General features: G+C 50.1%; 7 protein-coding genes across 7 annotated transcripts; 3 read left to right on the top strand and 4 right to left on the bottom strand.

Annotated features, from left to right (window-relative positions):
• Positions 1-838: 838 nt before the first annotated feature.
• FIESC28_08536 (uncharacterized protein) lies at positions 839-2,479 on the top strand (the record flags this gene model as incomplete). The annotated part of the gene is made up of 7 exons (XM_031162674.1): positions 839-852; positions 969-1,012; positions 1,068-1,093; positions 1,199-1,289; positions 1,347-1,598; positions 1,649-1,940; positions 1,993-2,479. The coding sequence occupies 7 exons, from the start codon at positions 839-841 to the stop codon at positions 2,477-2,479; spliced, it is 1,206 nt and encodes a 401-aa protein (XP_031013229.1).
• Positions 2,480-3,586: 1,107 nt separating this feature from the next.
• On the bottom strand, positions 3,587-4,535 carry FIESC28_08535 (uncharacterized protein; the record flags this gene model as incomplete). Its single annotated transcript, XM_031162673.1, has 2 exons — positions 3,587-4,346; positions 4,513-4,535. 2 exons carry the CDS (start codon positions 4,533-4,535, stop codon positions 3,587-3,589), a joined length of 783 nt encoding a protein of 260 aa, XP_031013228.1.
• An 807-nt stretch (positions 4,536-5,342) lies between these two features.
• FIESC28_08534 (uncharacterized protein) lies at positions 5,343-7,760 on the top strand (the record flags this gene model as incomplete). The annotated part of the gene is made up of 2 exons (XM_031162672.1): positions 5,343-5,357; positions 5,454-7,760. The coding sequence occupies 2 exons, from the start codon at positions 5,343-5,345 to the stop codon at positions 7,758-7,760; spliced, it is 2,322 nt and encodes a 773-aa protein (XP_031013227.1).
• A 738-nt stretch (positions 7,761-8,498) lies between these two features.
• On the bottom strand, positions 8,499-10,488 carry FIESC28_08533 (uncharacterized protein; the record flags this gene model as incomplete). The annotated part of the gene is made up of 3 exons (XM_031162671.1): positions 8,499-8,544; positions 8,602-10,332; positions 10,436-10,488. 3 exons carry the CDS (start codon positions 10,486-10,488, stop codon positions 8,499-8,501), a joined length of 1,830 nt encoding a protein of 609 aa, XP_031013226.1.
• Positions 10,489-11,959: 1,471 nt separating this feature from the next.
• FIESC28_08532 (uncharacterized protein) lies at positions 11,960-14,279 on the top strand (the record flags this gene model as incomplete). The annotated part of the gene is made up of 8 exons (XM_031162670.1): positions 11,960-12,025; positions 12,133-12,238; positions 12,317-12,468; positions 12,525-13,016; positions 13,067-13,326; positions 13,379-13,479; positions 13,529-13,866; positions 13,923-14,279. 8 exons carry the CDS (start codon positions 11,960-11,962, stop codon positions 14,277-14,279), a joined length of 1,872 nt encoding a protein of 623 aa, XP_031013225.1.
• A 426-nt stretch (positions 14,280-14,705) lies between these two features.
• On the bottom strand, positions 14,706-15,505 carry FIESC28_08531 (uncharacterized protein; the record flags this gene model as incomplete). The annotated part of the gene is made up of 2 exons (XM_031162669.1): positions 14,706-15,393; positions 15,447-15,505. The coding sequence occupies 2 exons, from the start codon at positions 15,503-15,505 to the stop codon at positions 14,706-14,708; spliced, it is 747 nt and encodes a 248-aa protein (XP_031013224.1).
• An 857-nt stretch (positions 15,506-16,362) lies between these two features.
• On the bottom strand, positions 16,363-17,323 carry FIESC28_08530 (uncharacterized protein; the record flags this gene model as incomplete). The annotated part of the gene is made up of 3 exons (XM_031162668.1): positions 16,363-16,996; positions 17,058-17,129; positions 17,289-17,323. The coding sequence occupies 3 exons, from the start codon at positions 17,321-17,323 to the stop codon at positions 16,363-16,365; spliced, it is 741 nt and encodes a 246-aa protein (XP_031013223.1).
• Positions 17,324-17,467: the final 144 nt, after the last annotated feature.

The following is a 17,467-nucleotide window of genomic DNA, read 5'->3' as shown; positions in this document are numbered from 1 at the left end:
TGACGGTGGGTACTTGATCGTACACTCTAATTCCACCACTTCTCATGTACCTGGCGTCTCCACTGCTGGGCTTGTTAAAGCCTCCCGCCGCCTCTAGCTTACTGAGCCACCCCTGTCTGGCAAGTCTGGGTCTTGTCGGGTCTGATCTGGCCTCCCCCAAACTCTCCCACACGAGCCAGACCTAACCTTAGTGGTACCTTGGAGTACATGCTGCATCTCGCTCGTCTCATCCGCACTGCAGTAGCCTCTCCATTTTTGCAATCCAGCCAAGCTGTCCCTTTTTCCCTATCAACCCCCCCTGCCACCTGTGAACATCGTCTCGTTTTGTTGCGCTTTACGAGCTGTCTCTTACTGCTTGCTCGGTTTGACAAAACACAACGCTATCTACCCTCGACGCTTACGAATTCGACCACTACCTAGGTACTCAACGAGACGAACACATCTCGAACCGATCCTTTTCCGTCGTCGCGAATCACCTGCGCCCCTCTATCGCCGAGCCTCTCTGCAAGCGTCCACGCAACCACGCCAACCTCGACGAAACATATCGCTCTTTGGCGACTCGACAGCCGCTCTTTGATGCGTTTGCGATAGACTCGAGCCCTTGATTTCCTTAACTCAGTCGCTTCAACACTCGTTATTGTTATACGGCTTTTCTCGCCCGGTGCGAGCCTATGCCAATTGTCAATAATCATTGTTCAGCCTCAACCTGACCTGACTATTCCAAGCGCTATCGCCCGAGCCCTACCTCTGCCCGGCCTTTTGCGTTCAGCGCATTGGAATTGTCTATAGAGAGTTGAAGTTGTGCGCCTCGTCGCTGCTGTGCGCTCTTTTAAACATCATGATCGAAGACAAGTACGTCGCGTACCACTTGACGTGGTCTTACTCCTGAAAGGCCACTTTGATCGGCTCTTTGTTACCACTCTGTTTTTCTTCTCAATCTCCCATAACAAAGCTGACATGATTTCAAGGTATATTGGTCTGGCTCTTGCCATGACATCGGCCCTAGCCATTGGTATGTTGTCTCTTGAGCATGATCAAGCGCGACCGCATTGTTAACAGCGTTTTAGGAACTAGTTTCGTTATTACAAAAAAGGTTGGTCTCACATAGTTGATGCTGCCGAGCAGCGACCTCTCAACTGCCCGGTCTTCTCGTACAGCCTACCGCTCAACAATATGCATGGGACTAATCAGCCACTAGGGATTGATTCAAGCAGAAGAGAGACATGGCTTTGAAGGTGATGGATTTGTGTACCTCAAAAATCCTCTGTGGTGGGCCGGTATCGCGACTCGTGAGTAGTTAAGGGTGAATGGCTTTTCGTGGTGCTTGTGCTAATATGTGTTGACAGTTGCACTTGGAGAGATTTGCAACTTTGCCGCATACGCTTTCGCCCCTGCGATCCTCGTTACCCCCCTTGGAGCCCTCAGTGTGCTTATTGGTGCCGTTCTTGGCTCATACTTTCTCAAAGAAGAACTTGGTACTTTGGGTAAGCTAGGCAGTGCCATATGTCTGATCGGTGCTGTTATTATTGTGCTCCACGCACCTCCGGACGAGGAGATTGAGACCGTCGACGAGATTCTGCATTTGGCCATCCAACCAGGTTTGTAAACAGAAGAGCATCATTGAAGCCTCACTTCTAACTGATACCAGGTTTTCTTCTCTACGCCTTCGCGGTTGTTGGCTTCGCCGTCTTCATGATTTACAGGATTGCCCCTCGTTATGGCAAGAAGAACGCCCTCATCTACCTTTCCATTTGCTCCACCGTTGGGTCCATTTCTGTCATGTCTGTTAAGGCTTTTGGCATTGCGCTTAAGTTGACGTTTGCTGGCCACAATCAGTTCAGCCATCCCTCTACCTACGTCTTTATGATCTTGACAGCTGTCTGCATTCTAACTCAGATGAACTATTTCAACAAAGCCCTCGCCAACTTCCCCACCAACATGTAAGTGCTCAACCAACGTATACGTGAAGAACTGTACTGACAGATGCTCCAGTGTCAACCCTCTTTACTACGTAACCTTTACAACCGCAACCCTCTGCGCTTCATTTATTCTCTTCACTGGGTTCAACACCAACGATCCTGTCAATACACTCTCTTTGCTCTGCGGATTCTTGGTCACCTTCACTGGTGTCTACCTTCTCAACCTCTCGAGAGGCGATCCTCATGGTCAGAGATTGAGCGCAGGTCGAGGAGGAAGCGACGCTACCGGCACCGACATGGTATCTGGTCTGCAGACTCGTTTGAGTATGCAGGCGAGGAGAAGTGGCGATCCTTCCCGGCACAGTATTAGCAGCCAGCGGGGGGATCGTGAGGGCCTGATCCGTGCATACGATGAGGAGGAAGCTGCTGGGTTCGCTCTGACCGACCTGGCGGACGACAGCGACGACGACCTGCGACACGCCAATGGGAACGGCAACGGCAAGGCAAATTACGACAACAGCATTGAACTCGACAACCGTCACAAATCGGGCGATCGATGATAGCGTTCTATAACGTATCGTGTAACATAATGGCGGAGCAACGGACTTCTTGAGCAGATCGCTGAGAGAACTCCGCGACAATATTTTGCATGTTTCGTCATCTTAAACAAGCATTGTGCATTTTTAAACCATCTGGCCGGGCATTTCTCCTCGAAGCATGGACAGCATTCATGAATGGTACATTACGCAATGGCATGTTCCAATGTTGGTGTCAATTGTGGTTTTTCTATGCACAACGGGGTCAGGACTCGGGACTAAACGAGATGCATTGTTTGCTATTACTGGAGTACTATGGGCACACGGTCTTGGACGGCGTTGGCGGATTTTGTATTGGGGCCACAGGCGAATTCTCTTTGTACAATAACTGCAGGGCATGAACGACGGTAGACTTGCAAGTCAGCTGTTCACACAGGGGTTCCGGATCAAGGGATTTATACTGGGTGGCGAAGGAAAAGGTGAATAACGCGGGCGTTGCCGCTGAAATGTCTAGGATCATGAACGGCTCAGGTATTCTAGATGTGTTTACGCAAGTCGCAGGACTTTGTTTTTCAGGGTTTAACGATGCCCAGGTTTGAACTTATAACAAGAGATAGGAAACGGTCAGAGACTACCCATTCACCATAGACAAGAAGCACAACGATATGAAACAAAAGTTTATGCTGTCCTGTACCACAATGTGAAATGAAAGGGAATGGAGCTGAAAGCCGTCGAAATTAGTGAGTTGTGCGATACTGCCATACGTGCCTGAAATCATGGTAAGAAAGGTCGCAATTGACATAGACGCGGCAACTTAAATAGCCCCGCCATTTATCCCTCACCACGTCTACAGTTTAACAATGAAACCATCACAGGGACTCGCATAATACTGGAGTCGAAGGATTGGTAGACAGAAGACACAGTCATAAGACGTGTCGTCGTAATCTTCGGGTTTCATTTTTTTTTCTATGCTTTGCCTACCATTACAAGCAAGAATGAAACCTTCCGTGCCCTTAGCAGATGCAAATGAACAATTGACGCCTGAGTAGACCTCCGTCCCTCATCCCACGGATCTCCCATCTTCCTTCGTAAGGTTTTGATGGCTTTTTCCAGCCTGGTGATTTAAACATCCTATTGCTCAACAGCCTGGACCTCATCACCACCCTCCTCCTCGGCAACTCGGGCATCCTGAGCAGCCTGAGCAGCCTGGGCGGCCTTAGCGCCGTAGTCCTGGCTAACGGGCTGGAGAACAGCCTGCTCCTCCTTGGGCTCGATAATGGTAACGGCGTCAGGGAGGGTCTTCTGAGGACCAGCCTTGCCTTCAGGGTCGGAGCCGCGCATGATCTTGACCTTGATACCCAAAACACCCTGTCGGAGAAGGACGTGACGGGTGGCGTGATCGATGAAGTCCTTGGCGGGCTGACCAGAGTGAATCATGAAGCCGTCGGTGAACTTCATGGACTTGGCACGGGCAGCACGGAGCTTACCAGAGACAACAACCTCACAACCCTTGGCACCAGACTCCATGATGAAACGGAGGACACCATAGCAGGCACGTCGAACGGCAAGACCGTTCAGAAGCTTGTATCGGAGGGACTCGCACTGAGCGACGGCGGAGAGACCACGGTTCTGGACCTTGGCAGCGTAGAGGGAGACGGAGTTCTCGGGGAACTTGAATCGCTTCTGGATGAGCGAGGTGAGCTCGCGAATGCGGCGGCCCTGCTCACCGAGAACCTCCTGGGTGTGGGTGGCTCGGATGATGATGTCGGTAACGGTGGGGGTGACGCGGACCTCGACGCCGGAGTAACCCTCCTCAGCGAGCTCGCGCTGGAAGAACTCGTTGAGCTCGGCGTAGAAGACACCGTCAGCGACGAACTTTCTCCTCTTGGAGCTATAGAAGAAGAAATGTCAGTGCATGTTCTAATCTGTTCTGTTCTGCTGCATCTTGATTTTCCTGGGGCGAACGAGTACGGGGATTTCGCGGGGGTGATGACGGTAACGCAGTGATGATGGCTTCGCTTTTTCGAATTAGAGGATAGACGCAGGCAGTAACTCACATCTGAGATCCGGGGTGAGCCATCTTGGAAAATAGGTCTTGTGTTGTCGGGACTGACTTGACTACAGGTGTCTTGTCTTGAGTCTGTTGGCGAGCTGAGGGTTGGCGGGCTGAAGAGAAAGATTCGCGATCCTGGGTGGATTTCGGGCCTCACTGACCTGACACTCACAAAGGCTCGAATCAATTTTTTGGTGTGTGGTTGAGCCCTAAATTCGGTTTTTGCGGGGCTCGATTTTTGGGGCTCTCTGTGCAAGTCACTTTTGTATGCCGGGATGTCGGAGAAACTGTTATAACGGATCCGGAGTAAGATGCCAACCTACGTTACCTAAGTTACCTAGGTTAGTACCTAGAGGTAATGGAAGGAATGGGGAAAGCGCTTGGGCCATGCCTCTGACGTCGAGTTCTGGCTACCTTATCCTTCCCGGAGTGGAGGCGAGCATTTGTGGCTCGTGATTAATGATGGATGAGCTTCTCGAACAGACTTGAACTTTTACTCAAAGCTGAGAAATTTGGTTCGCTTTGGATTCTTACAGACTCGGGGATGGTCACAGGCATGTCCAAGGCCGTCCCATAACCTATATTCTCTGATCGCCTTACTACATATTGCTGTCTCATTGTCTTCCGATTGCCCCGCGATATCGAGTTACCTCCGCGTCACCATCTCAGAACTTTCGACGGTTAGAATACAGATACCCAAGCGATCGCCGACCGAAGCTAGTCGTACATCTAGAAAGACTACCCGTTTCTTGTGACAACTTCATCCAGAGAGGGATAGGGAGGGAAACAAGCAGTTGGCGAACCTGTCTTGCACAAACCCTACGATCTGCCACGATGGAGGCCCGAAAGGTACGCGTGGTCACTCAGTTCAAGTCGCCGAATTCAGAGTGTCGGGTTTCTTGCTCAAGACTTGATTTTGTCATCCAAACTTCTAACGCGGTATAGATCGTTGAGAGTGTTCAGGGTATCTACGGCGGTCAGACTACCCATGGCACTTTACGACTGACCGACTTCCACCTGGTGTTCTGCGCGCCTATCGATCAGTCCGGAACAACTCCTGATCCTTCTCAGAAACCCAGAGTTCGCGAAAGATGGATTCCCTTTCCTATGTTATCATATTGCGCATTCCGGCCCGTCCCGCCTGGATCCCGCCAGTCCCCGTCGATTCGATTACGATGCCGTGACTTCACGTTTGTAACATTCAACTTCGCCGACAGTGAAATCGCTCGCGACACATTCGATTTCATCAAATGCCGGACTTGCAAGCTTGGAACTGTCGAGAAGCTTTATGCATTCAACCATAAACCCCTGAAGCACGAGCGAGAGGTTGGCGGCTGGTCATTCTATGATCCAAAAGCGGAATTCAGGCGACAAGGAGTTAGTGAGAAGTTGCCCGACAAAGGCTGGAGAATCACCCACATCAATAAGGATTATACCTTCTGTGATACATACCCTGCTTTCTTGGTCGTCCCAACCAAAATATCGGATAACGTCCTTAAATATGCAAAGGAGTTTCGCTCGAGGAATCGTATACCGGCGCTGTCATACATTCACCCTATCAACAACTGCACCATCACTCGAAGCTCTCAGCCCCTGTCTGGAATTACGAGAAAGACAAATGTTCAAGATGAGAAACTAGTAGCGGCGTCTTTTAATGCTCTATTACCACCAGGGTCCGAAGACAACACTCCTTTATCGAGTCAAGCTGATGTATCCCTCGGAAACTCAACAACAGAGCCAGACCTTTCCGACACCGAACGTTATGAAGACGATCTTATTACGAAATCATCTGCTGTCTACGATGCTGCTGGAAAACGTCAAATATACGGTGCCCAACAGAGTAATTTAATTGTAGATGCCCGCCCAACTATCAACGCCATGGTCAACCAAGTTCAGGGTATGGGTTCAGAGAATATGGACAAGTACAAGTTTGCACGGAAGATATTCCTTAGTATTGAGAATATCCACGTCATGCGGAGCTCCCTCAACAAGGTTGTTGACGCTCTCAAAGACGCCGATATTTCCCCTTTGCCACCGAACCGAGAGTTGCTCCATCAAAGTGGTTGGCTACGGCACATTCACGATGTTCTGGATGGATCAGCTATCATTGCTAGGCAAATTGGTATCAACCACTCCCATGTTCTCATCCATTGCTCTGATGGCTGGGATCGCACGAGTCAGCTCAGTGCACTGGCACAGATCATGCTTGACCCTTACTATCGTACTATCGAAGGATTCATCGTTCTCATCGAGAAGGACTGGCTTTCCTTTGGACACATGTTCCGACTGCGATCCGGCCATCTGAACCACGAAGACTGGTTCACCGTGCAGAGGGATGCTTTTGCTGGTTCAAAGGTGCAGCCTGGTGAGAACGATGGCCGAGGTGATGCTTTCCAGAATGTGTTAAGCGGTGCAAAGCGTTTCTTCAACCAGAACAAGGACGATCCAGACTTGGCTGCAGTTGTTGAGACGGCGCCGGGAAAGGTAGTCGACGATGAAGCAACATCCCCAAAGATGGTTAGTCCCGTCTTTCACCAATTCCTCGACTGCACTTATCAACTTCTACGTCAAAATAATACTCGATTCGAATTTAACGAGCGTTTCCTACGCCGACTTCTCTACCACCTGTACTCGTGTCAATACGGCACGTTCCTGTTCAACTCCGAGAAACAAAGAAAGGATGCGCGAGTTGCGGAGCGAACATCTTCAGTTTGGGACTACTTCCTCTGCCGACGGGCTGAATTCACCAACCCGGATTTTGATGCCGGCATCGATGATCACGTAAAGGGACAAGAGCGTATTCTTCTACCGCGATTGAAGGATATCAGGTGGTGGCACCAGGTGTTCGGAAGAACTGAGGATGAAATGAATGGTGGTCTAAATGCTGCTGCGGCAGCCGAGACCGACCGGCAAACCGCCATATCAAATCTTCAGTACCCTAGTGTCATTCAAGCAGATACTGATCCAAGATTATCGACCTCAAGTTCCAAATCTGGCCCCCCCTCAGTCCTTACCGGCGTTGAGACAGCTCACGAGATGTTGACGCCAGAGGCACGGCATACGCCAATCGATCGAAGCGCATCTACTGAGCCCGGCGGTAACACTTTTGCCGCCATCAGAGATGGGATCGCGGGTCTCAATCTAGGTAAGGGGGTGCTTGGGCAATTTACCAACACTGGCGATTCTGCCTCATCCTCAGATCCGATTCCTGCGCCCCCTCGCAACGACCAGGAGTTGCGTGGGATGACATAGAGGGTCATGTTTCCAGAGTCGGACCCCAGCCCATACCTAATTGTCGAGACCCATGAATCTGTGCGGCATTGCTACTCCTGGTCGCGCGCACTGGCAGCGCCGCCGGTGCTGGCTACAGATCTCGCTGCATCTTCAAGCCGGTGCAGCTCCCACAGTGTACCCAGCGATCTGACTGGCGAGTGGGAGTACATCAAACAGCGCGACTCTGAGCCATTGGATTTCTGTACTGAAACCATCCCTGACGTCTCATTACAACCAAACGTGGAGTCAGAAGCGCCTCGCTACAAGTGTGAACTAGACGGTACATTCAACCTGTGAAGACAAGCGCATATCGTCGAAGTCTGATTTCCAGTCGGACGTGTCTGATCTTTGAAAATTGGCTATCCAAGAGGCGGGGGGGTTGTCATAACTCACACTGATCGGCCGTTGGTATTAGAGGCAGCATTCCTGGCTTTGTTTGAACTTCGGCAGTGAATGCATTTTGAACTTGTGCGAATCAATACACAGCGCGGGCTTAGATGGCAATAGATTACTCCATGATCCCCTTATATAGCAAAGCATGTCGCTAGCATAGCAGATTACTCAATGGTCCAAACTTGGCTTTTCTGTCTTTTTTCATCTTTATTTTTGTCTATCTCGTAGCATCATTCCGGCTATTGAAACGTCTTTATCATCTACGATCTTGTTTCGCCTCTTGCCCTTAGGCTCTAGGTATTCTTTGAGTTTCTTCATGCCGCGTCACAGGAACACCTCGAGGTTAATCTCGAGAGTGCTAACGGGGTATCTGCAAAGTTGTCGGTCAGTTTTGTCACAGCCACATGTAGGCATCTTGATTACTCACTTCAAATCAAACTTTTCCAACACAGTGGGATGCAGAATGCCGAACTCGCCCACGCGCCTCTCCTTCCCACCAAGACGAAGATACACTGAGGCAGCGTGACCAGCGAAGAAAGTAGCGTCATCGAGTTCCTCGATCCAATAGCCATCGGGCTTGCTAGGATTCTCCTTGATCTCGAAATCAATACTCTTACCAGACAGGCCCTCGTCGTGAGTAAGGAAAGAAGTACGGAGCATGAGCAGGACACGATCAAGGAGACCGTGGACGACCTCAAACCCGCTGGTCCGGCCGTACCAGGCGGCGGCGAAATGTCGCTCATTGCGGGCCTTGCGTTCTTGTGTCTCATCCTTGAAGACAACATCCGAGACCTCGAAGATTTTCATGGGAACACTGTGGCCCTTGTTCTCACGAATGGTCTTGAGAAGACCGGGGAGAAGACTTGATCGCACAACTTGGTACTCTGCGGTCTTGGGGTTGGCGAGACGCACGACAGTGTTCCCATCATCCTTGCGATTGAGCCAAGCGAAGTTCTCGTCATGACTACAAAGAATCAAAGGCATGACCTCACTCCAGCCGGCAACAGCAGCCTCAATCCGTATAATATCACTGAGCTTGTTGACAGGTAGAGGCGCACCCACAGTAGCACTACGTGAAGGAGCAGTGCGGGGGAGATTGTTGTAGCCATAGCACACGGCGAGATCCTCCATCACATCACATTGATGGAGCACATCAGCTCGGGTTGGGGGAATAGCAACCTCGAGAATATTGGAGTCTGTCGAAGAGGGAGCAGAGATGTAAGACATCTTAGAGAGGAGCTTGCACAGATTCTCAGGGGATTGATTGAGACCAGTGCAGCTGTTGAGGTAATCAATCTCGACCTCAGCGACTCTAGGCTTGAGGTTAGGGGTGATGCGGGTTTGGTTGTTGTGGTCGGAGTTGATTTGGACAGGCTCAACAGTAAAGGGTTCCGAGCAGTACATGGAAAACATAGTGACCATGATGTCGGTGACTATGTCGAGCTTAGTCAGGTCGGTAGCGGTAATCTCAATGAAGACATTGGTGGTATCCAATGTGATCTTGGAGTGGTCGCCGTTGATAATTGGAGGAAGAGAGCACACAACACGGTTGGAGTCGTAGATAGCAGGGTAAACTGGAGAGTCGCGGATGATGTGGAGGAAACGTCCCAAGTGCTTGTCGTTCTCGTAGAAGTTCATCAACTCAGCGGAGTCCATTTCCTTGGTCTGGTTGAGTGGGGTGAACTTGATGTCCTTGGGAGGCAGAGCCTCGTAGGTGAAAGGGCCTTTGATGGTGTCGTAATCATGGGTACCGATGGAAACTAGTGTTCGGTTTCGGGCAAGGTTCTGGTGAAGCTTATCTTGTAGAGAGATGAAAGACTCATATCGGCTCTTGTCGAACTTGATATTGCGGAGGATAGCGCCGGAGACATATGGTCGGACTTGCTCAGCTTCAGGCTTGACGGTAATCGACTCTAACTTTCCACTAGAGGGCTCGACGAGGCGGTATTTTGGAGGCGCAGTCTTGCCACGGAAGACGTTGAGGTTGGAGACGATACCCTCAAAGCAAAGCATGTCATATCGGTTGGCGGGGATCTCAATCTTGAGCTGGGGAGGCTCTTGCTCCCCGTTCACAATAGGACGATCATCGTTCTCAGTATCCTCGTCTAGCTCAATGCCGAATTCGAAGCAAAGATCCTCAAACTCCTCGGTCGTGAATCTATATCAGAAAAAAAAAATTATGTTAGCATACGCATATCAAATATGGTCGCGAAGTCGGAGACTATGGTGGGGGGTTCAAGAAGAGGGGCATTGATTCGCACTTTTGACCAAGAGCTTCGTAAAGCTTGTACTTATCGACGGAGATGGTAGGCATAATGAAGCGTGGCCTCGAGCCTGTCTTGTGGTGTGATCCTTTTCACGAAGAATTGGAGGTCAAGGCGAGACTTCCGTCGAGCGTTGGATATGAATTGCACTGAGTCACAGGAAATTTTGGGGATGCCGTCGTTGCATGAGAATGACAGAAGTGGGATGTGGTACCAGGGTACTCTAGTGAACGCAGTGGTGTGGCATGGTAAGGCGGTACCCCCTTATCGGACCCATCTGGCGGGGTATGTGATCTGGCGGATCATTGATATTCCTACCTACCTAGCTTGGTAAACGGATGCAGTGAAGCGATGTGAAGATTGCATACCTTAGTACCTAGGTATGTTCTAAAGAAGAATTACCTACTTAGTACCTAGGTAGTAGGTACGTAGGTAGGTGCTTAATTAAACCCGATCTCAATTTAAAAGGTTGGAACAAAATGATTGTTGAAGTATTGGATAATACGTCCTTATAAGACAGCTGTATCCAAGATATAGCCTGCGATCTACCTTACCTAGAGTCTTCGGAAAGTCCTTCAGAGCCAATGACTCACAAGTGCACGAATGCTTCTTCTATGGAATTCACTGGGATTTAAACGTACTTCTGCCAGAATTGTACGTGAGAGAGGACTGTATGTAAGCTTGATGCTCAGCTATCATGCCAGCTATTTTCCTGTACGCCACAACGTTCGTATCTGAGCTCTGGCCAAGGTTAGTACTGCAGGTAAGCGTCAGGAACCTAGATTGCCCCTCAAAGATCCATGTTTCCCAAGGAAATGAGTGGTAGCCACAACGACCCCACTTCAGCCACACATTGACTGCTGCCCGTTGTCTCCTCTCGACTACGGGCTACTAAGGTTAGGTACCTAGGTAGCTGTTCGCAGGCATTGGATTTTGGGGGATGCCCCTCAGGGCATCCGTACCTGAGTAGGTGCCTATGGACGGGCAGTTAGTAGCTGGAGGTGAGCCACTACAGCACTACCTACAGCACCTACCCAGAGGGAGTCACCAGCCTCACCCATCCTGGACACCCTGCCAGCACAGGCACATTCAACTCATCCAGCTCCATCCTACTCCACGTCCTCTGTGCTTTCTCTTCTTCCTCCCTCTCTCATCTATTGATTCTACGTATTCACATGTCCACATCTGAAACCTCGACGACTCTGACATAGGCTACGACCCTACGCCCTTGACTCTGCATCATTACCGGCCAACTTTCTCCGCGCTGAGCTTAGCCCAGGGCTCTACTTCATTGCGTGGTATCGTCTCTGCCCTTGTCTTTCAGCCAAAAATCGTGTGTAGGAACTCCGCGCAAATCATTGCATCACCCACCCGTCCAGTTCAGCCCAGCACCTACCACACGCGATCCACCCGCAGTCGTCCAACCTTCCTTCTTCCACCCTCCTAACGATCATCTCGACTCCTCTCGGACGCTGCCACTCATTTTCTTGATAAATCTGCGATTCTACCGCCCCGCTCGCCATGGCTGACGCGCCCAACTCTGGCGATGAGCTGTACCCTATCGCCGTACTTATTGACGAGCTAAAGGTATGTCGTTTGGCGGTGACGCCACGCTTCAGCACAACGCTTCGTTTGCCTACCTCTCTTATAACCAACAAGTCACTACCCATTACTAACGCTCGGTTACTATTTAGCACGACGATGTTCTTCTCCGTCTCAACGCCATCCACCGTCTCTCGACCATTGCTCTTGCTCTCGGCGCTGAACGAACTCGTGAGGAGCTCATCCCCTTCCTCGACGGTCAGTCTTCGATCTAGCTTTCCCGCACATCAAGTTGCGATTCAAACAAAGACCTCTCCTAACCATAATTCTGTACAGAGTCCGTGGAGGATGAAGATGAGGTTCTTGTTGCCCTGAGTGAAGAACTTGGCGGCTTTGTCGAGTATGTTGGCGGTTCTCAGTGGGGTCATGTTTTGCTGTCTCCCCTCGAGAACCTCGCTGCTATCGAGGAGCCTGTCGTCCGTGACAAGGTAACTCGCGCGTCCCTCTATTTGTCCCTCGTTCCCTCGTCTAATCATCATTCCAGGCCGTCGAGTCCCTGAACAAGATCTGCTCCGAACTTGCTCCTCAACAAGTTGAAGAGTACTTCATTCCCCTCACAATCCGCCTCGCCAAGGCCGATTGGTTCACATCAAAGGTTTCGGGTTGCGGTCTCTTCACGACTCCCTACAACAAGGTCTCCCCACCTGTTCAAGAGCAACTGCGTCAGCAGTTCGGTCTGTTGGTTCACGATGAGACACCTATGGTCCGTCGTCAGGCTGCCACCAACCTCGCCAAATTTGTCAAGGAGATGTCCGCCACCATCGTTGTCGACGAAATGATACCCCTTTTTCAACATCTCGCACAAGACGATCAGGATAGCGTCCGACTACTTACGGTCGAGGTTCTCATTTCCATCGCCGAAGCCGTTCCCAAAGAACAGCAGGCCAGCCACGGTGTGTTGCTGACAGCCCTGCGCAACTTGATAGAGGACAAGAGTTGGAGAGTTCGCTATATGATTGCGGATCGATTTGAGAAGGTTTGTTATAACTTCCTGGTTTTGATTCATGGTGTGCTGATGTTATGTAGATTGCCAAGGCAGTAGACGAGGAGGTTGTCTCCAGGGATCTTGTTCCCGCATTTGTAAAGCTTCTCAAGGACAATGAGGCTGAGGTGCGAACCGCTATTGCTGGCCAGATTCCCGGCTTCTGCGCTCTTGTCGACCGTAACGTTCTCCTCAACGACATCATGGGTAGTATCGAGGACCTTGTCTCCGACACTTCTCAACATGTCCGTGCTGCGCTTGGCACCCAGATCAGTGGCTTAGCTCCTATTCTTGGAAAGCAGGAGTAAGTAGTGAGCTCTCGAAGCCCCGGCGCCCGATGCTAATTTGTACCATAGAACCATCGACCACCTTCTGCCTATGTTTCTTCAGATGCTCAAGGACGAGTTCCCCGAGGTTAGACTTCATATCATTTCAAAGCTCGAGCTCGTGAATCAAGGTAACCAATAAAGCTGTTGACCACGAGAATTCACGCTGACAACATACAGTTATTGGCATCGATCTGCTCTCTCAATCTCTTCTCCCTGCAATCGTACAACTCGCCGAGGATAAGCAATGGCGGGTACGACTTGCCATTATTGAGTACATCCCTCTCCTAGCCAGCCAGCTTGGTGTCCAGTTTTTCGACGAGAAGCTCAGTAACTTGTGTATGGGCTGGCTTGGAGATACAGTCTTCTCCATTCGTGAAGCGGCTACTCACAACCTGAAGAAGCTTACTGAGGTCTTTGGTGTCGAGTGGGCCAGTGAGGCTATCATCCCCAAGGTTATGGCTATGGGCAACCACCCCAACTACCTTTACAGGATGACCACGTGCTTTGCCATTTCGGTATTCATCACCCTTCTTTCCGTGCCACGACTGCCTAGCTAACCTCTTCTTCTTAGACACTGGCGAGTGTTGTGAGCATGGACGTTATTGCTAAATCGATTCTGCCTATGCTCGACAAGCTAGTTTCTGACGACATCCCCAACATTCGTTTCAACGTCGCCAAGACATACCGCGTTCTCATCAACGTACTCCGACGTCTCCCCGATGAGGGCACCCTGTACGACTTGGAGAAGCAGGGTAGTGAGATCACACCGTCGCCAAGGGGCTCGGAGCTGATCCAAGAACGTGTCGTTCCTAACCTGGAGAAGTTGCAGAAGGACGATGACGTGGATGTGCGATACTTTGCGACGACAGCAGCTGCCGAAATTTCGGGACCTATTGCTGGCGGAGAGCCTATGAATACATCGCCATAGATGAGAGACGTAATGAAGCAATAATTGTTGTCGATACAGATTTTTGTCTGCTTTTCTTGTTACGTCCGCATCGCTGCAAAAAGAGAGAAAGACAGATAAGAGTCAATGAAGTCGTGCGTTGCATCTTAGAAACCAGTGGTTTGAGCTGAATATTCTTGCGTTTGAGGAGGGGGAATATTCTGAAAAGACACGAAACCCGTATACAAGCCCTCTGGAGACGCCGGGGGTAGATACAGCTAAATCGTCGGGATGATGACAGGAGCTTCAGGGGAGGGTAGTCCAGCGCCGATGAGACCAAATACCATTGTATGATATAATCAGAGTTCTCAGTGAGTGATGATGAAGATTTGGAGTCAGGTGATGTGGCCAGCACAATGTGATAAAATGGGTATCTATGTCCGTTATTTCTAATGCAACTAGACCTACTCATACCCTGCGAAAGCAGAGTGTGCTGATGGTTTGACCCTTGTGGCCTCCGAAGCTGAAAGATCGATATTCTACTCTGCCAATGACCTCAAATCCCTCAACACCAGTCTTCTCAAACCAACCCTTCAGCTCAGTCTCGGTCCAGTTGCAGCTGGTTACCAGAAAGATGCCGCCTTTCCGAACAAGTGGCAGCACTCGTTCACGATAGCACTCACACAGCCGTCGTCCTTGAGTGTCCCTCTCATCACTCAGAGAAATGGCATCGAACGTTCCCTTATCAAGCACAACATCCCAACCTTGAATCTGCTCGCCGTTGAGCACTGGGCCATAAGACCCAGCTATAAGATCCCATTCTTCAAACTCGACGGGTGCTTCAAGGTCCTCCTTTGTAGCTGTAATTTGACGCGCGAGAGCGATGCTTTGGGGGCTGTAGTCGACGCCAAGAGCACGCGCGGACCAATGCTCTTCACGGAGAGAGAAGAGTAAGGAGCCATTGCCGCAGCCGAGATCGAGAAAGGTAGTTTTGTCGTGGGTAAGGACCGGTGATTCTGGGTCAGCAGGGTCGATCAGCCCGTCTAGGAACTCTAGAATCTTTGCTTCAGCATCTGAGTCGTCGAACCAAACTGTTCCAATGTCGGAGGGGTCGGCAGAATGGTTTGATATCTCATTTGTGTAGAGGTCATCCCAGCTATGGGGCAGAATGTCAGTACTGAAAAGAGGAAGATATATGGGAGGTCGGACTATTGTTTTGTGCCAAGTTTTGAAGGCTCCAGGTGCTGTGGCTTTTCTTTCGATGCCATTATGATTGAGGTCCTATGGCTGTTTGCTCTATGAATCTGGAGCTAAGCGTTCAGATTAGTTAGATTAGTTGTATGTTAAAAGAGGTCGTCGTGATTACCTAGATATTTTGTGGTGGGGGAGCTGAGGTCCCCAAAATGGCAGGCGGTGAAGGCGGGGTAGATGAGATCCCCAGTATAGGTACCTAGGTAGTAGGTACGGAGTAGTTGTTCTACTAGGAGCATGACAAAGATGATGCGAAGATGTACTTCACTTTGCACTGGGAGCTACAAACTATCGCCAATAATTTAGAGCACCTGACACCGATTGATGTTGATGCTAATGGATACCTAGGTATGTTTCTTCCCAGAAACCGGGTTGATTGCAGGATCAAAGGTATGGAGCCGAGGAGCCGACTGTATTTGTGATAGAACCTCTACTTAGTCTATACAAGCTTCGACTCTCTGCCACGCTCGTCTCGAGCGCAGCTACAATATGAGTGAGTGTTCCTCTGCAAAAGGGGAGCGACTCTCACGCAATCCAGTATCCCAGGCGGATCGAAGGGATGCACGTATGTACACAACGAGCAGGGTTTATTGACCCCACTTAACTCTTGGTCCTTTTCATTCCATGAGAAATGGCTGATGGCTGTTCTGTTCCTCTTATATGAATCGTATCGTTCGATGATCATGAATACCATGTTCCTGATGCCATCCGCAAAATCACGCAATATTCCAAACACCAGGCCCCGTATAAGTTAAAAATTCGTTCAACGACGCAAATGAAGCCGTCTAATCAATAACCCGAAAGAGTAGGTAACAGCAGCAAAGTCCATACAAACAACCAACTTACAAGCAGAAAACAAATCCACAGATCAAGCTTAGTAGAAAGACTCGACCATGGTGTCCTTCATGCTGGTGTTGATGTTGCTGGGTCCCTGGCCTTCGCCGAGGCGGAATACACTCTCAATAACACTGAGCTCGGTGGCGGTGGTGTCGAGACCAGTAACTGCGAGCCAGTCGTTGACAACCATTCCAGCACCGACGACGTTGGAACCGCGGTTGACACTGCCGGCGACGAGGGGAACCTGAAGCAAACTGGATAGCTCGTCCTGGTCTTGAATAGGAGTCTTGGGATGCACGAGACCTCCCTGATTGGAAAGGCTCATGTAACTACCAACTAGAACGTTGTCGGCGACGGTCTGTCGAAATACTTCCACACCAAGCACATCTGCAATAATCTCTTCTGTTTCGCGCTCCAGGTCAGGGTGAACAAGGGCGATATGATCATTTGTGACAATGACATTCCCAAGGGCTGACAGGCGCTCCTCGATACGCTGAATGCGGACTGAATCGGGCAGCGAATTGCGCAGGTGCTGCAGTTCCTGATCGGTTGTGGTCGTAGGGACAAGAAGACCCTTTCGGTTACCGGCAGTCAAGCGACCAATGATACGAGTACCGGCGATGGTAGTGCGAACGGTAGGGACAATATCTTGAAGCTCAGCCTCGAAGACACTAGAAAATGTAAGCACGATGCCAGATAGAGATTGAATAGAGGGAAAGACGATTTGAATACCTGTAGAAGTTCTCGCTGGCACCAAGGGCAACCAGAGCATAAGAGTTGGTCAAGGTGGAGAACACACCGACCCTAGATACAAAGTCAGCAATGTTTTTTTTAATCAAATTCTGCTTCTTGTAGCTTTATCGCCCGCATAGGCAACCGACCAGCATCCGAAATGATTAGAGACGGCGGGGGCGGGGTTCGTAAGGCACAAAATAGCTTCAGACAAGGGATACAAGTACATACTCGTTGGAGTTTTCGAACTGAGCGCGAACCGCCATGATTTCTGAATAGTTCCGTAACGGGGGACTTAAAATGTTGAGAGGGAGGTGAATGGAGTTGTCGCGAATGTTGGAAGAAAGTGGATGTTCAGTGGTAGTAAGGTTTTTTTCCCTAGGTTTTTTTTTTTTTTTCTTACGTCGGGT

Source organism: Fusarium coffeatum, assembly GCF_003316985.1.
Source record: "Fusarium coffeatum strain FIESC_28 chromosome Unknown BRIP53273_contig_202, whole genome shotgun sequence".
Taxonomy (NCBI): domain Eukaryota; kingdom Fungi; phylum Ascomycota; class Sordariomycetes; order Hypocreales; family Nectriaceae; genus Fusarium; species Fusarium coffeatum.
This window is presented reverse-complemented; position numbering and strand designations above follow the sequence as displayed.